Source organism: Ascidia mentula, chromosome 9 (genome assembly GCF_947561715.1).
Source record: "Ascidia mentula chromosome 9, kaAscMent1.1, whole genome shotgun sequence".
NCBI classification, from domain to species: domain Eukaryota; kingdom Metazoa; phylum Chordata; class Ascidiacea; order Phlebobranchia; family Ascidiidae; genus Ascidia; species Ascidia mentula.
In genome coordinates, this window is record NC_138574.1 from 9,983,016 (window position 1) to 10,005,000 (window position 21,985).

Genomic DNA, 21,985 nt, shown 5'->3' on the forward strand with positions numbered 1-21,985 from the left:
TTCAGCTTAACTAGATGTTCAAATGCAATTTCTTTCCGCACGATATTGCAGCGATTATCCTTTAGTACACCGAGTGAAGCGGAAACAATCTTGTTCTTATCTTCGTGTGAAAGCTTTAAAGTTTAACATTTCCTGCGCAGTGGAATTCAAATAGGTCAACAGTGTTTAATTACTTATGTTGTTTATTCGGGTTTCAGCTCGGCGAGCGGTGGACCGGAAAGCCTGAAGGCGGGATTAGAAACACAACATCGCCTTCACCCTCTCTGCCAATACCCCTGTGGATGCATGGATCCGATTAAACTCAGCACCAATAACCACTTGGTAAGTTATAATCACATTATTTTGCATAGCCTACGTGGTTACATTCCACAAGTTCTGATAATGTTACTTCAGTTATCTAAAGATTACACTAATTACTTCGAAAACCGTTCACAACTGACTTATATGTAATCGCATGTAACATTCAAAAAACAAATGAAAATAGTAATATGTACCATTGAGAGCACAACATCACCTTAAAAGTCGTGACTATACATTTATATAGGGTTTGATTTTTTAAATAAACGACCGCAGTCTGGATATTGTAACATACATATGTTGGATTACTTTTGTTGAATATAATCAACGGGTGGAATATTTCGTTTAGAAACAGGTTGTAGACAACTTAAAATAAATAAGCAGACAAAATGGTAATATTCTATACTGCTTAAACCACGAAAAACATTCGAGAACGCAAAAATGTTCATGCTGCTCCCCTACAATCTGACACAAGCGCAGTAAACATTAAATACAACTCCATTTGCCTGGTTGTCTCACACTTGCTCGAAATAAAAGGATTTTTGCAGCTACATTATAACATAAAGCTGAGTTTGACTGCGATATATAAATCTTTCTGAGTCTGACATAACGTCGAAACGATGGTAGAGGTCAAATTTGCTGTCATGTATATTACGCTATTGCTAAATGTTAGTTGAATTAACTATTCTAAACATAATTCGTGCCATTCTATAATGCGACGGAAATTTGACGTGACACTATAGGAAACGCGTCAACTCAATTAATATGTTGTTGACAGATTTTTGTTCCAAATTAGAGGCCAAACACGCCACGAACGTATGTAATTCACTACCAAGGCTAACTTTTGTTTAATCAAACGAAAAACTCAAACCCAAGGTCTGTGATCAAATCATTTTAATAGAACTGAGACAAAATAACACATAATAACAAACAAAATGCATTGTTTGAATGATCCATATAAGGTTGACCATATTTTTGCACACCATGATATAATGTTTGGTGAATCGTATGCTCGAAATTCTCAAATATTCTCGACCACGGGTTTGTGCTTTTCACAAGCAACGCGTCATACAATTATGTGACGAACTGCTGGTAATCTCCCAAATTCTTAGTAAGTTTGACAGAAACAAATCGAGCCGTAAGTTAACATATTTACATCTCTTTGATTATTTTTTGGCACGAATTAACATAAAAATATTGCACACTTCACTGATAACAAAGTAAGACAATTTAAAGTATTGTGTACTCCGGAAGAGGGAGGTGTTGTATGGTTTCAAGCCGAAAATAAATTTCCCACCCGCAAAATTACAGGAAGTCGCAACCGAAAGCCGCGTGAGAGGACAAACATAAAGCAAAGCTTCTCGTGCTTTCCAAAGCGTATGCATATTTCGACTTATAGAATTTGTTCTCTTACGCGGCTTTCGGTTGCGATTTCTTGCATATTTCAAATTATAAGAATCGCAAATCGTGTATAGTACAAGCGCCAGCTTGCATCTAAGCGATACAAGACAAAAACAGTTTTTTCACCATTGTGGTAAAAATGCATCTGGGTAAAATATGGTCGCCACAGATAAAGTGCCTTGCTTCACATTTACTGAAAGAACTTACGAATTTTTATATGTTAGTCGCGGTGCCAATTATAGTCCACTCCAATTGTAGTTCGGCATTTTTTGTGGAAAGAATGTTATGATGGACAACCACCATGTAAGCATAAAAGTACTACAGCCGACGTCAAACAACAATAACAAAAAAAACACAAAACCAGTAGATGACTAAGCAACATCCGTATATTTTATAATTCAAATAAGTTTGATAAGAGAATATAACAACATCGTGGTCATCAGCATCCCCATGACTGCAATGTTCGACCCTGAAAACAAAACATTTGTCAAAACACATCATAAGCTGACTGATCCAATGGCGTTCAATCGAGGAGGTCAGTTCCTAGATGCCGGGAGGCCGAACCTCTAGGTTTCCTTGTGCCGATACAAGGCGCTTTGTAATGGAGATCACATGACATTGTCGATAAACCGATAGAAGTCCCTTAATTCGTGGGCCTCCTATTTGCTATTCAAGGGCTCCCTATAGACGCGAGGGGGCCTGCTGGTGCCATCTGCAGCCCCTCTCGCAGTGCTGATTGCATTTGGTACTTATATCAGGGGGCTGTGCGACAACTTGTCAGTGATTTCAAAGCGACAAGGATTAAGGGTTGCCAAAATTGCGTTTATGAATCTTCCAGTTCCTTGATTACAACGACAAGGCGATGCAAGTGACGCTCGCAATGATTGAAGCGAAGCTCCTACCTGAATTACAGCCGTGAGAGTCACATGTTTCCTCGCAAACTTTCGTAATTTCCAAAACATTTTTAGAAAAAGTGCAGTGCCAAGGTACTGCGTCTTGTCTACATCCGCGTGTGATGTTGTACGACTGCAATTCGGGGTCCATTTGGGTGTACTGAGCGCCTATCTTTACAATAGCCGCCACAGCTTGAAAAAAATATATATAACACAATTAGGAATATTAAATTCTCAAGACGTTGGGGCATTATTGAATAGAACATGGTTTTATTGCTACATAGTGCAGTTTTGTATTATGTATAGACAGTTATATCTGGTCAGAATTTTACACAGGAAGATAGGTTGATTATTATTTGCTTTGTGTAGCTGACTTATATCGATTTTGTTATAGTCACAAATTCTTGGTCTCCGGTATAATTCCATGCATAACAAACAGAGGACGTAAATCTGAGAATAAAGAGACTGGCCCATGTTGGAACATGACAATGTTGACAATAATATGGGCCAGTCTCTTCATTCTCAGAATTATAACCAAATCCGTAAACAGTGTTCCTAAGGTCGTAAATATTATCTTGGTTTGAAATTGTCCTTTTGATTTACAGATAAAATGAGCATCAATTGATGAAAAATGCAGAAAAGTTATAAACATCAACAGTTAGGCCAAGAAGTACATACGCGTCTTTTTTAGGCCCTTCTGTAGATAGCAATATTGGTCAAGTGGAGTTGGACAAATCTTAGCGTCGCTTTGCTTCGCAGAAAGACAACCAGTATTCTTTGATTTGGTGTAGTCCTGTTTGCACTGCACGCATTTTGGACGTCCGGCTGCAAAAACGATCTGACTGCATTAGGTTTTTGAACAGCAAAGCATTTGGACTGTCCTCGGGACGTTAAGGTCTGTCGATGTGGATCAAAGGAAACGTTCTGCGTTTGCGTTTCGATGGGTTTTGCTTTGGCCAGCACGGCCGGGTAGCCACCATTCGTCACATGCAGCTTGTCGCAACCCATCACCTCCCAGTGCGACTGGTTGCGATACTACGACAGACGGTGATTCTCCGTGAGGAAATCACCTTTACATGGGCGCCTTACTCGATAACCTTTATGGTTTTATCGATGCCCATGCCATTTCATTTCCTTGTATATTGTTCTTCGCGTAGTTGCTTTTTTCGCAAAATAAACATGATTTGATTTGATTTGCAGATGTTTGCTATCAAACCCCAGAATTTACGGACAGAAATATACCGCGAGTATTTACATTCTATATGCATATAGCAAATAAGTAATCATTGCTTTTACCCCATCCATCGTTGCATCCATACTCCTTGCACGTCTCGTAACAACTAACATATGTCAGACCACGTTCTGCAATTTCCTTCTCCTTGCATCCATTCGCTTCCCTTGGCTTCTCCGTACACCCCCGATTCAAGGTTAGTACTTTGTATTCTATCAAAATGACATATACTTCGCTATAATTGGTTTGGCGGCGTAGTTATTGACTTATTGGTGCAGAACAGACGTTGTCATCCTTCAGCTTTTTACACATGCGAACGAAGCGGAAGCGTCACTTTGGGTAAAACATCACTTGGAAAAAAAAAATTGATGCAAAGTTGGCAGAAACACTATTTGGCGAGGAGTTATAAAAAATAAACAGGACTTGTTACCAAGGCGGAAAAAGTTGCATACCTCGATCCGAAATAGTGTAAGACAGATATGCCGCACTCACCATATTCTTCGGTTTTGTAGTTCTTCCTATAGATGTATTCGAGTTCTCCGTAGCAATAATGTCTGTTTGACGGACACCATGTTGCCTGTATACTATCAGTACACGGATGTGTGCTATTCCCGCACTGAATGCATTTAAGTGGCTTGCGAATAGAAGCAGGGTAGATGTCAACTGCGCAGAACAACACAGTAGGGAATCACATTGCAAAATGTCAAAACCTGCTTCAGTGGAGATGGAAATTTCATAACGGATAACTAGTAGTGACCAATACAAAATTTTCTCTTCACTTTTTCCCAATATAATAATCAAATACCAGCATGATCGTATATTTACCAGAACCGGTGTTGCAGCCGTCTTTATCACAGGTCACTGAGCAGGTGAAAGCAGTGTACAGGCTCCGCAAAGGGCCGTCATTTTGCGTGTCCAGGCAGCAACCGTCGTAAATTTTATCGCTGCAACTTCGTGACACCACTGTCTTCACCACTTTACCGACTGCAAAGTAAATATTAGCTGCTATCGGCGGTGTTCAGAGAAATGTATTTTTTTAGTTCGTAGTGTTTTGCCCCCAGCCTAAATTACAAACGTATATCGACTTCACCTACAGCAAGATACGAAGCAAAACTAAAACTCTTTGATGGGTTAGACTAGAAGTAAATCCTGCATGAAGTTGCAGAGATATTGTAGACAATCAGTAATCATCCCATATCTGCGGAGCAGACGCTAAAAATGCTGAAAAACTACCGTTGTCTAGCAGCAGGCCTTTTCTCTTCACGCAGTACATCTGTGTGCTGTCGCAAGTTTCCGGTGTCGACGATTGTGTGCAACCCGAATCTCCGCCGCACTGTACGCATTTTCCTGTATCAATTCAAGTTTATTTTAGAGAAGGTATTCAGCCAAGAAAAATTAAATGAGAATGAAACAATTCTGAAAGTGTTTAGGACTTACGTGGCACAAGTTCGCACTCTGGCCCTGCTCTTCCCGAATTGCAAACGCATTTTCCTGCAATGTGATCGCAGTATCCATTGTCTTTGCCTCCGCAGCCAGAACTGCAACGCTTGTGTTTATCACCTGAAAATAACTCAGTTTGGCTGAAGCTTTGCCACATGCGGTCAGGTAATATTGTGTTTACAAAGACTAACAATCGTTTCGCGCCAACACACGGAGAAGTTTACGTTTTTAAAAATGCACTAGATGCACTACCACGGTCCGAATTGGTAAAATCTAGTGATGCACCGAAACAGCATTTTTTTTTATTTGGCCGAAACCGAATATTCGGCAAAAGTTGCCGAATAAATTCGGCCGAATAAACCGAAACTAATTTTTGTATCAATCTGTTCAAATGGAATAAATTTAAACAAATAATGTGCTGGATTGGATCTAATCCTATCATACAGCCTTTATTGGCACTGAAAGAATAACCTCGACTGCTGTACCAAATACTTAAAGTTGAGTTTAGTCATTTCGGGGACAATAAACAAATAAAACCAACATATTCGTGCAGTTTAAACAATGATTCTAAACTTTGCGTATTAGATTTGGATGCAGTAAAAAGTTACGGTTTCGGCCGAATTTTGCAAAAATATTCGGCCGAAACCGAATAATTATAAAAACCTTAGTTTCGGCCGAATAAATTCGGCAAACCGAACTTTCGGTGCATCCCTAGTAAAATCTGCTACAGTGCAAATACAGGAGACTTACTCTGCGGCAATTTATTGCAGTTGGCTCCACTGCAGACGTGCTTGCAAATTGTTTCACTGCAGTTTTTAGCCACGCACGTAGTTGCCACCACCGGGATCGGTTCCTTAGGAAGGCACACTCTTTCAACATTGTGAACAATGCCTGGTAAATAAGGACGTAATTTATTTATGGTTCGGTCAACATCCATGTGTTGATTTGGACATAAACTTTGGACGAACGACATGATAATAAAGGCGTTTTCAAACCTTTTTTGCGCCCATAGTTACTCTAAATCAGGGGTGTGCAACCTTTTTGGCCAAAGGGCCACATGTGGTTTACGAATGATTGCGCGGGCCCTTTGAGTTTTTACTGCTAGTTTGTAATCTTAGAAATGGCTGTCTTATCATTTCTAATTAAAACCCTCATACCAAAATTATTACTTAGAAATGTGTGTTATCCCCATTTACAAACATTACAACAAACATACTAAGAGTAAATCAACAAAGTTTTTACTACACGGTGACATTTCAATGTGAAGTTTGGCACTGTTTTTCTCTAACAAGTTTGGCAATATTCGGTGAGATGGACGATGTAGCAATGCGAAGTGGGTTTTCCATATGGCTGTCAGAAATTGTTTAATTAAATTAAACATTTTTGCACCCCTGCGGTAGAGACTATAAAACAGTGGGTTTCAACCTTTTTATTACCGCAACCTATTTTAGCAACACCATGTAGCTAACGATCCCCTGCCAAAAATTTGCATTCAGGTATACAAAATTGTTTTTTTGTATTACATTTTTGTATGCACATTATTAAAATTAGTTCATTATTTATCAAAAGCAAACGACCTCTAGAAAATGGAAAATGAACCCCGTGGGGGTCGCGCCCCCTGGTTGAAAACCACTGCTACAGAGCAATAGAAAAAGAAAGCAAATAATAAATACCAATTTCTCCGAATGTAAATTCGCCATAAATTACATAGGCGATTAAGTTGATAACATAAGTCATTTTGAAAAATACCGCGCGGGCCACTCAGAACCTTCCCGCGGGTTGAACACCCCTGCTCTAAATAATATTCCTTATTCACGATGCTCTGCAGTAAAAATCAAATGTGACATCAAAATATATCAAACAAAAAATAAGCGTACGTTTATCAAAAAACAACTTTACTGGGTCCTACCCTTATTAATCCTAAATGTTGTTTGGCAGTAGCCTCCAGCAGCACTACATGATGTTTCTTTTACACTTTGATCGAAACAGTCAAACTTTGTTTGGCTATAGTCAAAGTATGATGCCGAGCATTTTTTGCAAGTTGTGCCTGTGTGATGAAACAAACACAAACAATAGTTATGCAAAACCAATTGAATTTAAGCTAATTTTTAGACCATTTGTTACGTAGAGGTCATGTAAATACGTGCATAGCATATCCTCAAAGCATATTATTTTGATACACCATATTTTCTGCTATACAATGGGTCATAATCATCATTGGGAACTTTTCTGCTGGTCAATAAACCAATGCGGGCTATAGTTGACACGTCTATCACGTAAATAGTCATAAACACGCTATAACAAACGCGTCCTGAAGTACGCAGACCTATAGACACTACTTCTGAGTAACACAAATAACGATACACATAATTTTGTGTTCCGATAGTTTCGCACTTACTTTGACTATTCCCACTTCCAACGAACAACAGCAGGGAAAGTGTGAAAGTACTGCTAATTATCATCCTTAAAAATTATTCCAACAAAACACATTGATCTGAAATTAGGCAAGAAAATGTTGCACTTTGCCCAAACACAGAAAACGTAAATTAATTTCCCTTGTTTTCCACACGGCAAGATATAATCGCAAACCCACTAATACGCCATTAAACCAGCAAAATGTAATTAAAATTTGGCTCAACAGAATAAATTTGGCTCAAAAAACAATGCAAATATGAACTCTGTTTCATACAAAAGCGCTAATGAAGAGTACAAAACAAACAATACTTCCGAAAGTATAACCACCCAGTGGCCCTGTTTTGGTTTCTCTTGTTCAATGGAATATTTTTTCGGTTTGCGCAACGCGAAACCTCGGGAACGCATTGTTTTGTTCCAAACTGCATTGTTTGATGAGGTTCTGAGGAAGCTGTTCTTTCCTGACTTTAGGAATTTTACACTGAGCTTATTAACGTCGCTTTCGATGTCACCTATTGTCTAAAAGGACGCCTTGCGAATCTTGACACTGCGGTTTTCAAACTTTTTTAGCTTGCGTATTGGGAAAAAAATTCGCGGTACACTTAAAACAAAAGAAATGATACTTCTTTTATTGCTATAGGCGTGCTATATTAAACAGACGAATACAATTGCTTTCCGGTTAACTTAGCTCAGCGCGAAATTCAGCACGGTGGAAGGTATTATATGACAACTACACACGGTTACAATGTTACCAATCACACTTGACACATCGACGGGGCAAATACAATACTAATATCATCTATTGGACAGTGCGCAAGTCTGTTTTCTACACGAATAGCTTATTTTTTTTGTAATACGAAGCTTCTTTACCAAAATTTTCTAAACTTTCGCGGCACACAGTTGGCGAAACACTGTCTTAGCCCACACTGTTGTAGATTCTGGATATTTTTATTATCTTCGTCATTAAACACTTTTTTACAAAAACCTGGAGTAGGAAAAATAGTTGGGAAAAAAATGTAGAGGTTACTATTGCGTTTTTTAAAAGAATTTATATTAAAATCCGGGAAAATATTACAAGAGGGAAGAAAAGACGTATAGAGTTTAGTCGTAACAACACTTTACGGGACATGCTTTGTTCACACTCGACAGAAAAGGCTTTTTAGTCAACGTGGGTTTATTTTTATACTTATAATATATATAAAAAAAAATAAAAAAAAGCAAAGTGAAACAACAAAAGATTTACCCCCAAGCGATGAATTGTTAATGACAGACTTTCAGAATATTATTTAGCATTTTAATCATGCCGACATTTCTTTGTTATTGATACGGGGAGGAAACAATGCCGCAAGACAGCTGGGCTCTACACAGATGCAAGATGCGGAAGTGCCCGGAGAAAAAAAGACGCTTTGCCTGAAACTTGGGAAGTGTTTGTTGTTTCGGCGGTGTCACTCCAACGCTTTCTGCACAGTTTAAACTAAAACCAGGTTGCTTTTCCCGCTTTCGAACAAAATCCGACGTTTTTTGGGGGAATTCGATTACGCTATTGCCGTTAAAAACATACGGAATTTACGTTTATCATTGAACCATGAAGTTACACCACGATACAAACAGCGCAAAGTTTATGCACAGAAACACAAGAAAAGAAATCACTTGTTTTAGAGCAGCCTGCAAACGCTTCGGCAAAAAATAACGGATGCGAAAATATTCCATAATATTCATTATTTGCGGAGTAACAGTCATAATTAATTATAATTGTCGAAATTTCCAAGCAGAAGTATAAAACCAACGAAGCTCTTCCAATTGTTTCCACAGGGTTTACTCCAAAAAAGTCGCCAATCCAATGAAGAAAATCAGAAATGAGTTAAAATGAAGGTTGGAAGCTCCGGAGCATTTACCGCCTGCACAAGAATAACATGTATTTTTTTTTTGACCATTCCTAATTATTGTTCTGCCACATAATAAATTTACGTGTTCTAAGATTAAACTTAACCCCAAACGAAAAAAATTTAGCGGTTATGTGTGATCTGTGAAATTGGGTATTCCTCAGTTCTGTTATGCTGCTGTTTAGAGCAAAAAGTTTGAAGCTGATTGTATCTAATGAACAATAGGAATTTTCGTAGAATCCCTGGATGTGATTGGTTCGTACTACGTCCGTATCGAAAATTGGGCGTCAGCAAAGTTTCATAGTTTCGTTATTCATATTTCACTATACCTTTACAGACTTCGTAGGGGTTTTCACATTTTTTTTTCTTATTGCACTTGAGTCGACCCGCTGCAAAACAAATGGCAGTGAATGTCTTTCATGTAAGTTTTTAGCTAAAACAATCAAATTCCAAAGTCGATCACAGAAAAGTAGGGTTTGTTGCATGTTTTTAAGATTAGTGTTTTTCAAGGGCTACGTCTTGATTAAAATACAGAGTTGTCCATTTTTATTTTGGAATGTTTTGGTTTAAAAGCTAGTCCAGTGCCACAAACACCAGCTGCACTGATAAGACCTTATAGGTCGAAACAGAGTGCACCCCTGTTACCAGCTCTTAATAATTATCATAGATCTTTTGCATATACACAAACAAAAAACATACGCCATCCGTCGTTACAACCGGTTCCTGTGCACGTGCTGGAGCAAGTTACTTTCAAAAGTCCGCGTTCAGCAATGAATTTCTCCTTGCAACCACTACGCCAATCACGTTTGTCTGCACATCTCTTGGTAAGTTTGACCAGTTTGTACTCTATACGACGAACATTCAAATTGAAATGTTAAATTAATGTTGCCAAATTTTGTTCAAGATCAAACAGCTCCACCAACCATGTTGACCAGTAATGGGGTTTATTCGGGTAAAGTACGTCATTTCCCCATAACAGTAATCGTAGACAGACGAACACCAGGTTGCCTCCCTTTTCGATTGGCAACCGTTCGTATCGTTACACTGCACGCACTTAACTGGTTTTCGACGTGAAGCAATGGCGATGTCGACTGCCATCAAAAACAAAAACAAATAATCAGACAAAAGTGAGTCATGTCATGTGCGCACTTCATTCCGTCACGGCAAGTTTTAAAATCGATACGACAGTCGGGACATTTACCCGAAATGGCGGTTTTACAACAACATCAAAGGTGCCACGATGAAGATATAATTAAAAATATTGTACTGACTGTCGCCCGAATTGCAGCCGTCTGTATCGCAAGTCTTGGAACAAGTGTAAGAGGTGTACAAGCTTTTCAGTTTGCCATCATTTGTTTTGTCCATGCAGCAACCGTCGTATACTTGGGCGCTGCAACTCCTTGTCACAAGACTTTTACTCGTACCACCGTCTAGAAGGTAAATCACAGGTTTAAAAATTGCCCCAACACGGCGTATTGTAAATGGCATTAGTAGTGTTAATCATGTTTATCTGGCCTATTCACTGGGCTCGTGTAAGTATAAATTTTCTCATTTGTTTTAAAGCGTTGTTACCACAACAATACAGCGATTTCCAATGAGAGCTGCCGACAGGTGTACACACTGTTTCGACGTGTAATCGTCAGTGCAGCTGGTAAACCGTGGCACATGCTAGCTGGTAGACTAGTAGGCACACAGATTTCCAGTTTGTCAATCGTCGATATGCTGGGTACCAAACTAGGTACCAATCAACATAGACGAACCAGCACGTGGAGCGCACTATGGCCAAACAACTGTTTGCTGGTGACCGCAGCTCTACTTGACCATTATGGCTGTTTTGCGCATACAATGATTGTCGTTGTAATACCGGTTTTAAAAAAAAAATTTGGGGGCTACCGTTGTCTAGCAGCATTCCTTTCCTCAGCACGCAATACTTTCCATCACACGACGTCACTTCGCAGGGCTTCGATTCGCATTGTTGGCATTTCCCTTTAGAAAAGTGTAAGAGGTTGCTGATGGTTTTACTCTATTGTAGTGATTTCCTGGTTTAAAAACGAAATGTGTAGAATTTCATGAACTACTATCTACTTTTAGGCCATTATATATTTCTTGCACCTTCTGGCAACAAACGCAAGAGAGAGAAACCAAAAAGAAAGTAACGCTCGTTTTGGGAATTAGTTTCCTGTGAACTTAAGTAAACTGGTGGACAAAAAAAAACTTGGGAAACATTGCTTTACTGGACACCAAACTTGTTTGTTCAAATAACAAACGTTTGGGACATGTTAGTTGCGTAAAAGCGTACTCAGTTAAAGGTTTAATTTTCTTGAAGACAGAGAGAATATTTTAATAAATCTATTTTATTTTCGTTAATAAGCAAAACTTACTTGTTTCTTTGAAGTCGACGCACGTTCCTAAAACGCTGTCGCATAATCCGCATGGGGAGGTCCTGCAGGGTTTTTTTTCGCCTATTAACTCCTGGAAACTTATGTAATACCCTAGATCGTCGTTTTTCTGCTCAGCTGTGATTCAAATCAGAGATGTTTAAACCTTTCCCCAGAAAATTTAGAAAACGTACATTATGTTTGTTAGTTAATAGGCAAGACTTTAATTTGAAACGTTCTGTTAATAGGCAACGTCCAGTTTGATCGAGAAGTTGTTTAATTTTTGGTTTGCAAAACATGTTTGTCAAATCGGCTCACTGTCTGTTTGATTTCCATTCCAACTCCATGTTATTTATTTAACTTTTATACGGTTAGCCGCATGTATTTTTTATTTATGCTTATGTGATTGCCTAACTTTTCTTGTTCTAACTCCCAAAGTTTATAAGACAGTGTTAGACGTGTTATGATACGTTACACTACAACAATTTGATTACCAACTGGAAACCGTAAAATGAAGAAAATTGATTGAAAAAGACGACACATAAATATTTGAATACCTTGTTTGTCTGAGGTTGCTTGTGAGAAGTCTGGATTTCCGGTCCTCGGAATTTTTGCAGTCTGGCCTGTAAGTAAAAGTTGTTTCTTCTCTTTTTATTGTTTTCACTGAAGCGAAATTGATATTTTATCAAACCTAAATCAAAATTCTAACTTTTAATTGATGCAAGCAATACTTACTCGTTGCAAGCCCAACAAACAGTAACAGATTGAAGGCGAAGGTAAAGCACCTTCGCATTGTCCCAACAGAAATATGATCGACGCAATTATTTGAATTTACAATCTATACAACAGCAACACAGTTGTTACAAAACTAAATTAAGTGTTGTCCAAACTTTCGTTGCAATGCAAAACTCTCCAACTCAGTTTGTGATGAGCCAAACTTTGTAAATCATGTATTTACTTCACATCGAAACTTCGCCCGTTGATTTTTCAAACTTCCTCGCGATAGAATATTTCGCGTCGATTCGCGCGTTTCGGCTCCCCCGGGTGGGATAGATAATAGACGGAAGGACAGGGTATAGAATTAGGCACTTCAGCGCCAAGCCTTAGTTTCAATTTGCCATTGAAAAACCTTTCTCCCCTTTTCGTTAACCACGCTCAGGCTTTGTATTGCGAAAATAATATCACTGCATAGTTATGGCCTATAGTGTGCTTAGTTTCGGCAAAGAAAACGTCATCTCTGAAAGGCGAATTCGGAAAATTCAAGATTGGTTGTTTTTATATTGCAGTATTCATAGTAAAGCTGACTACATTCCTCAGCTTGGCTCGCTTTGATGTTGAAACACGAGTTGTGACGTAACGGTATGTGTACGGAGCATAAGTTTCACTACATTGGACACATCTGGGACGAGCGGCTAAAAGTAAATCTCTGTGAAAATTAATGTATTTATCACCGTTCAGTCAAATAAGATATCCATTTTTTTTAAAACAAAAAAGCGCACATCGCCAATGTGAATAAACGTAAACGTTGACAGCATTATTATTCTAACTCTCTTACGCCATCCGGTGTTGTAATTTGCTGTAGCGCAAGTTTCATGACACGAGACTTTCTTGAGATTAGTCCCAGGGATATTGGGAATATAGTCAAAAAGACTGTTCTTAAATCTTTTAAGTCTGTTTCGCGATCTTAGGAAACTGTGTTACGCAGACATACAAGCTTTCCTGTGGAATAAACTCTAAACAAAAAGTGGTAATGCAAAATGTAGTTGTATTAACGCCCAGCTTTTCAATATGTTCCCGAATATGTAGGCCTATAGGAAGTGTAGATTCCACGTAGAGCTTTGTTGATTGGATCACCAAGTACGCACGTATCGTATATAATGCTGCTGCAACTTCTTGATATGACAGGCTGCGTAAAATCTACCCATTTTGAACCACACAGCACAAAATTGTCAAAAGTGTTTTTCGAACAGTTAATTACTCAATATTCGTGTGGACACATATTAAGTTTCACTCACATTCAGCAAGCAATTTTTTTCAGTTTTGTTCAAGAATAAATGGCATCGGAGTGACGGGTTTAAATGGTTCGAGAAAATAATTACTATTCACGACCCTTCTACCTCTGTTAAGACGTCGCAAAATTTTTCTTTACTCGGTCACTCGATAGCGACAGGGAGGCAGTTTGAATCAATATCCTCGTTCACTCCTCGGCTCAGTGCGGTCATCTGACGAGACTAATACTCTAATTCCACCAACGAGGACCCGATAGATATTCGCAACTAATGTTTAATCTACACGTGTAGCAAAGCTGAGTTAATTAGTGCAAAATTTGGAAACTGTGACCATGACCACAAATACTGTTTAGGGTTGAAGCGCAAACAGCTATTTGGGATTAGGAACATAACTCACGGTTTTGTACATCTTTAATATGAACAAAATAGCCCATACAATGCTGGGAAACTTCATGCAGACGTTTTGATTGTGTTCTACAATCATTATCAATGCAAATAAAGGCGGACCGGCAAAAAGGTACGGTGAAGTTGCGAAGTTATAGAAAAAGGCGGGGAATTAAATAAGCGCAATTATTAAGATTAGATCCGGACGAAATTGCCTGTAGTAGTGATAAAAGGAAGGGTAAAAACAAATTAAAGGCACTGTGCACGATAAAAAAAATTAAAAAACATTATAAAATCGATTCGCGCGTTTCGGCTCCCCCGGGTGGGATAGATAATAGACGGAAGGACAGGGTATAGTATTAAGCAATTCAGCGCCAAGCCTCAGTTTCAATTTGCCATTGAAAAACTTTCCTCCCCTTTTCGTTAACCACGTAACCTCCATGTATGGTTGGGAATAAGAGCGAAAGGTTTCAAGGCACAACATGAGTATTTGCACCACCGCAGCACTTTCGATCAGGCTTTGTATTGCGAAAACGATGCCACTGTGTAGTTATGGCCAATAGTGTGCTTAGTTTAAAGAAAACGTCATCCCTGAAAGGCGAATTCGACAAAAAATTCAAGATCGGTTGTTTTTATATTGCAGTATGTGAAGTAAAGCTGACTGCATTCCTCAGTTTGTCTCGCTTTGATGTTAAAACACGAGTTGTGACGTAACGGTATGTGTACGGAGTATAAGTTTCACTACATTTGACACATCTGGGACGAGCGGCTAAAAGTAAATCTCTGAGAAAATTAATGTATTTATCACCGTTCAGTCAAATAAGATATCCATTTTTTTTGAAAACAAAAAAGCGCACATCGCCTATGTGAATAAACGTAAACGTTGACAGCATTATTATTCTAACTCTCTTACGCCATCCGGTGTTGCAATTTGCTGTAGCGCAAGTTTCATGACACGAGACTTTCTTGAGATTAGTCCCAGGGATATTGGGAATATAGTCAAAAAGACTGTTCTTAAATCTTTAAAGTCTGTTTCGCGATCTTAAGAAACTGTGTTACGCAGACATACAAGCTTTCCTGTGGAATAAATTCCAAACAAAAAGTGATAATGCAAAATGTAGTTGTATTAACGCCCAGCTTTTCATTATGTTCCCGAATAAGTATAGGAAGTGTAGATTCCACGTAGAGCTTTGTTGATTGGATCACCAAGTACGCATACGTATCGTATATAGTGCTGCTGCAACTTCTTGATATGACAGGCTGCGTAAAATCTACCCATTTTGAACCACACAGCACAAAATGGCCAAAAGTGTTTTCCGAACAGTTAATTACTCAACATTCTTGTGGACACATATTAAGTTTCACTCACATTCAGCAAGCAATTTTTTTCAGTTTTGTTCAAGAATAAATGGCATCGGTGTGACGGGTTTAAATGGTTCGAGAAAATAATTAATATTCACGACCCTTCTACCTCTGTTAAGACGTCGCAAAATTTTTCTTTACTCGGTCACTCGATAGCGACAGGGATGCAGTTTGAATCCATATCCTCGTTCACTCCGCGGCTCAGTGCGGTCATCTGACGAGACTAATACTCTAATTCCACCAACGAGGACCCGGTAGATATTCGCAACTAATGTTTAATCTACACGTGTAGCAAAGCAGAGTTAATTAGTGCAAAATTTGAAAACTGTAACCTTGACCACAAATACTGTTTGGGATTAGGAACATAACTCACGGTTTTGTACATCTTTAATATGAACAAAATAGCCCATACAATGCTGGGAAACTTCATGCACACGTTTTGATTGTGTTCTACAATCATTATCAATGCAAATAAAGGCGAACCGGCAAAAAGGTACGGTGAAGTTGCGAAGTTATAGAAAAAGGCGGGGAATTAAATAAGCGCAATTGTTAAGATTAGAGCCGAACGGAATTGCCTGTAGTAGTGATAAAAGGAAGGGTAAAAACAAATTAAAGGTACTGTGCACGATAAAAAAAATTAAAAAGCATTATAAAATCGATTCGCGCGTTTCGGCTCCCCCGGGTGGGATAGATAATAGACGGAAGGACAGGGTATAGTATTAAGCAATTCAGCGCCAAGCCTCAGTTTCAATTTGCCATTGAAAAACCTTCCTCCCCTTTTCGTTAACCACGTAACCTCCATGTATGGTTGGGATTAAGAGCGAAAGGTTTCAAGGCACAACATGAGTATTTGCACCACCGCAGCACTTTCGGTCAGGCTTTGTATGGCGAAAACGATGCCACTGTGTAGTTATGGCCAATAGTGTGCTTAGTTTAAAGAAAACGTCATCCCTGAAAGGCGAATTCGACAAAAAATTCAAGATCGGTTGTTTTTATATTGCAGTATGTGAAGTAAAGCTGACTGCATTCCTCAGTTTGTCTCGCTTTGATGTTAAAACACGAGTTGTGACGTAACGGTATGTGTATGGAGTATAAGTTTCACTACATTTGACACATCTGGGACGAGCGGCTAAAAGTAAATCTCTGAGAAAATTAATGTATTTATCACCGTTCAGTCAAATAAGATATCCATTTTTTTTGAAAACAAAAAAGCGCACATCGCCTATGTGAATAAACGTAAACGTTGACAGCATTATTATTCTAACTCTCTTACGCCATCCGGTGTTGCAATTTGCTGTAGCGCAAGTTTCATGACACGAGACTTTCTTGAGATTAGTCCCAGGGATATTGGGAATATAGTCAAAAAGACTGTTCTTAAATCTTTAAAGTCTGTTTCGCGATCTTAAGAAACTGTGTTACGCAGACATACAAGCTTTCCTGTGGAATAAATTCCAAACAAAAAGTGATAATGCAAAATGTAGTTGTATTAACGCCCAGCTTTTCATTATGTTCCCGAATAAGTATAGGAAGTGTAGATTCCACGTAGAGCTTTGTTGATTGGATCACCAAGTACGCATACGTATCGTATATAGTGCTGCTGCAACTTCTTGATATGACAGGCTGCGTAAAATATCCCGATTTTGAACCACACAGCACAAAATGGCCAAAAGTGTTTTCCGAACAGTTAATTACTCAACATTCGTGTGGACACATATTAAGTTTCACTCACATTCAGCAAGCAATTTTTTTCAGTTTTGTTCAAGAATAAATGGCATCGGAGTGACGGGTTTAAATGGTTCGAGAAAATAATTACTATTCACGACCCTTCTACCTTTGTTAAGACGTCGCAAAATTTTTCTTTACTCGGTCACTCGATAGCGACAGGGAGGAAGTTTGAATCAATATCCTCGTTCACTCCGCGGCTCAGTGCGGTCATCTGACGAGACTAATACTCTAATTCCACCAACGAGGACCCGATAGATATTCGCAACTAATGTTTAATCTACACGTGTAGCAAAGCTGAGTTAATTAGTGGAAACTGTAACCTTGACCACAAATACTGTTTAGGGTTGAAGCGGAAACAGCTATTTGGGATTAGGAACATAACTCACGGTTTTGTACATCTTTAATATGAACAAAATAGCCCATACAATGCTGGGAAACTTCATGCAGACGTTTTGATTGTGTTCTACAATCATTATCAATGCAAATAAAGGCGAACCGGCAAAAAGGTACGGTGAAGTTGCGAAGTTATAGAAAAAGGCGGGGAATTAAATAAGCGCAATTGTTAAGATTAGATCCGGACGAAATTGCCTGTAGTAGTGATAAAAGGAAGGGTAAAAACAAATTAAAGGCACTGTGCACGATAAAAAAAATTAAAAAACATTATAAAATCGATTCGCGCGTTTCGGCTCCCCCGGGTGGGATAGATAATAGACGTAAGGACAGGGTATAGAATTAAGCAATTCAGCGCCAAGCCTCAGTTTCAATTTGCCATTGAAAAACCTTCCTCCCCTTTTCGTTAACCACGTAACCTCCATGTATGGTTGGGATTAAGAGCGAAAGGTTTCAAGGCACAACATGAGTATTTGCACCATCGCGGCACTTTCGGTCAGGCTTTGTATTGCGAAAATAATATCACTGTATAGTTATGGCCTATAGTGTGCTTAGTTTCGGCAAAGAAAACGTCATCTCTGAAAGGCGGATTCGGCAAAAAATTCAAGATCGGTTGTTTTTATATTACAGTATGTGAAGTAAAGCTGACTGCATTCCTCAGCTTGTCTCGCTTTGATGTTAAAACACGAGTTGTGACGTAACGGTATGTGTACGGAGTATAAGTTTCACTACATTTGACACATCTGGGACGAGCGGCTAAAAGTAAATCTCTGTGAAAATTAATGTATTCATCACCGTTCAGTCAAATGAGATATCCATTTTTTTTAAACTAAAAAGCGCACATCGCCTATGTGAATAAACGTAAACGTTGACAGCATTATTATTCTAACTCTCTTACGCCATCCGGTGTTGCAATTTGCTGTAGCGCAAGTTTCATGACATGATACTTTCTTGAGATTAGTCCCAGGGATATTGGGAATATAGTCAAAAAGACTGTTCTTAAATCTTTAAAGTCTTTTTCGCGATCTTAAGAAACTGTGTTACGCAGACATACAAGCTTTCCTGTGGAATAAATTCCAAACAAAAAGTGGTAATGCAAAATGTAGTTGTATTAACGCCCAGCTTTTCATTATGTTCCCGAATAAGTATAGGAAGTGTAGATTCCACGTAGAGCTTTGTTGATTGGATCACCAAGTACACATGTATCGTATATAGTGCTGCTGCAACCTCTTGATATGACAGGCTGCGTAAAATCTACCCATTTTGAACCACACAGCAAAAAATTGTCAAAAGTGTTTTTCAAACAGTTAATTACTCAACATTCGTGTGGACACATATTAAGTTTCACTCACATTCAGCAAGCAATTTTTTTCAGTTTTGTTCAAGAATAAATGCCATCGGTGTGACGGGTTTAAATGGTTCGAGAAAATAATTAATATTCACGACCCTTCTACCTCTGTTAAGACGTCGCAAAATTTTTCTTTACTCGGACACTCGATAGCGACAGGGAGGAAGTTTGAATCAATATCCTCGTTCACTCCGCGGCTCAGTGCGGTCATCTGACGAGACTAATACTCTAATTCCACCAACGAGGACCCGGTAGATATTCGCAACTAATGTTTAATCTACACGTGTAGCAAAGCAGAGTTAATTAGTGCAAAATTTGAAAACTGTAACCTTGACCACAAATACTGTTTAGGGTTGAAGCGCAAACAGCTATTTGGGATTAGGAACATAACTCACGGTTTTGTACATCTTTAATATGAACAAAATAGCCCATACAATGCTGGGAAACTTCATGCACACGTTTTGATTGTGTTCTACAATCATTATCAATGCAAATAAAGGCGAACCGGCAAAAAGGTACGGTGAAGTTGTGAAGTTATAGAAAAAGGCGGGGAATTAAATAAGCGCAATTGTTAAGATTAGATCCGGACGAAATTGCCTGTAGTAGTGATAAAAGGAAGGGTAAAAACAAATTAAAGGCACTGTGCACGATAAAAAAAAATAAAAAGCATTATAAAATCGATTCGCGCGTTTCGGCTCCCCCGGGTGGGATAGATAATAGACGGAAGGACAGGGTATAGTATTAAGCAATTCAGCGCCAAGCCTCAGTTTCAATTTGCCATTGAAAAACCTTCCTCCCCTTTTCGTTAACCACGTAACCTCCATGTATGGTGGGATTAAGAGCGAAAGGTTTCAAGGTACAACATGAGTATTTGCACCACCGCATCACTTTCGGTCAGGCTTTGTATGGCGAAAATAATATCACTGTATAGTTATGGCCAATAGTGTGCTTAGTTTAAAGAAAACGTCATCCCTGAAAGGCGAATTCGGCAAAAAATTCAAGATCGATTGTTTTTATATTGCAGTATGTGAAGTAAAGCTGACTGCATTCCTCAGCTTGTCTCGCTTTGATGTTGAAACACGAGTTGTGACGTGACGGTATGTGTACGGAGCATAAGTTTCACTACATTTGACACATCTGGGACGAGCGGCTAAAAGTAAATCTCTGTGAAAATTAATGTATTCATCACCGTTCAGTCAAATGAGATATCCATTTTTTTAAACTAAAAAGCGCACATTGCCAATGTGAATAAACGTAAACGTTGACAGCATTATTATTCTAAATCTCTTACGCCATCCGGTGTTGCAATTTGCTGTAGCGCAAGTTTCATGACATGATACTTTCTTGAGATTAGTCCCAGGGATATTGGGAATATAGTCAAAAAGACTGTTCTTAAATCTTTAAAGTCTGTTTCGCGATCTTAAGAAACTGTGTTACGCAGACATACAAGCTTTCCTGTGGAATAAATTCCAAACAAAAAGTGGTAATGCAAAATGTAGTTGTATTAACGCCCAGCTTTTCATTATGTTCCCGAATAAGTATAGGAAGTGTAGATTCCACGTAGAGCTTTGTTGATTGGATCACCAAGTACACATGTATCGTATATAGTGCTGCTGCAACCTCTTGATATGACAGGCTGCGTAAAATCTACCCATTTTGAACCACACAGCAAAAAATTGTCAAAAGTGTTTTTCAAACAGTTAATTACTCAACATTCGTGTGGACACATATTAAGTTTCACTCACATTCAGCAAGCAATTTTTTTCAGTTTTGTTCAAGAATAAATGCCATCGGTGTGACGGGTTTAAATGGTTCGAGAAAATAATTAATATTCACGACCCTTCTACCTCTGTTAAGACGTCGCAAAATTTTTCTTTACTCGGACACTCGATAGCGACAGGGAGGAAGTTTGAATCAATATCCTCGTTCACTCCGCGGCTCAGTGCGGTCATCTGGGACTAATACTCTAATTCCACCAACGAGGACCCGGTAGATATTCGCAACTAATGTTTAATCTACACGTGTAGCAAAGCTGAGTTAATTAGTGCAAAATTTGAAAACTGTAACCTTGACCACAAATACTGTTTAGGGTTGAAGCGCAAACAGCTATTTGGGATTAGGAACATAACTCACGGTTTTGTACATCTTTAATATGAACAAAATATCCCATACAATGCTGGGAAACTTCATGCAGACGTTTTGATTGTGTTCTACAATCATTATCAATGCAAATAAAGGCGAACCGGCAAAACGGTACGGTGAAGTTGCGAAGTTATAGAAAAAGGCGGGGAATTAAATAAGCGCAATTGTTAAGATTAGATCCGGACGAAATTGCCTGTAGTAGTGATAAAAGGAAGGGTAAAAACAAATTAAAGGCACTGTGCACGATAAAAAAAATTAAAAAGCATTATAAAATCGATTCGCGCGTTTCGACTCCCCCGGGTGGGATAGATAATAGACGGAAGGACAGGGTATAGTATTAAGCAATTCAGCGCCAAGCCTCAGTTTCAATTTGCCATTGAAAAACCTTCCTCCCCTTTTCGTTAACCACGTAACCTCCATGTATGGTGGGATTAAGAGCGAAAGGTTTCAAGGTACAACATGAGTATTTGCACCACCGCATCACTTTCGGTCAGGCTTTGTATGGCGAAAATAATATCACTGTATAGTTATGGCCAATAGTGTGCTTAGTTTAAAGAAAACGTCATCCCTGAAAGGCGAATTCGGCAAAAAATTCAAGATTGGTTGTTTTTATATTGCAGTATGTGAAGTAAAGCTGACTGCATTCCTCAGTTTGTCTCGCTTTGATGTTAAAACACGAGTTGTGACGTA

General features: G+C 38.8%; 2 protein-coding genes across 2 annotated transcripts; both read right to left on the bottom strand.

The window, feature by feature from the left end:
- Positions 1–1,348: 1,348 nt before the first annotated feature.
- Positions 1,349–7,773, bottom strand: LOC145914126 (uncharacterized). The gene is made up of 11 exons (XM_083001906.1): positions 7,661–7,773; positions 7,172–7,309; positions 6,013–6,153; positions 5,260–5,382; positions 5,056–5,169; positions 4,648–4,806; positions 4,315–4,485; positions 3,888–4,034; positions 3,270–3,416; positions 2,601–2,783; positions 1,349–2,167 (listed from the first exon to the last, which is right to left on the bottom strand). The coding sequence occupies exons 1-11, from the start codon at positions 7,722–7,724 to the stop codon at positions 2,097–2,099; spliced, it is 1,458 nt and encodes a 485-aa protein (XP_082858032.1). The 5' UTR covers positions 7,725–7,773; the 3' UTR covers positions 1,349–2,096.
- Positions 7,774–8,640: 867 nt separating this feature from the next.
- Positions 8,641–12,850, bottom strand: LOC145913978 (uncharacterized). The gene is made up of 9 exons (XM_083001747.1): positions 12,671–12,850; positions 12,493–12,558; positions 11,939–12,073; positions 11,451–11,543; positions 10,829–10,987; positions 10,481–10,648; positions 10,257–10,403; positions 9,887–9,946; positions 8,641–9,572 (listed from the first exon to the last, which is right to left on the bottom strand). Exons 1-9 carry the CDS (start codon positions 12,726–12,728, stop codon positions 9,490–9,492), a joined length of 969 nt encoding a protein of 322 aa, XP_082857873.1. The 5' UTR covers positions 12,729–12,850; the 3' UTR covers positions 8,641–9,489.
- Between the last annotated feature and the right edge of the window lie 9,135 nt (positions 12,851–21,985).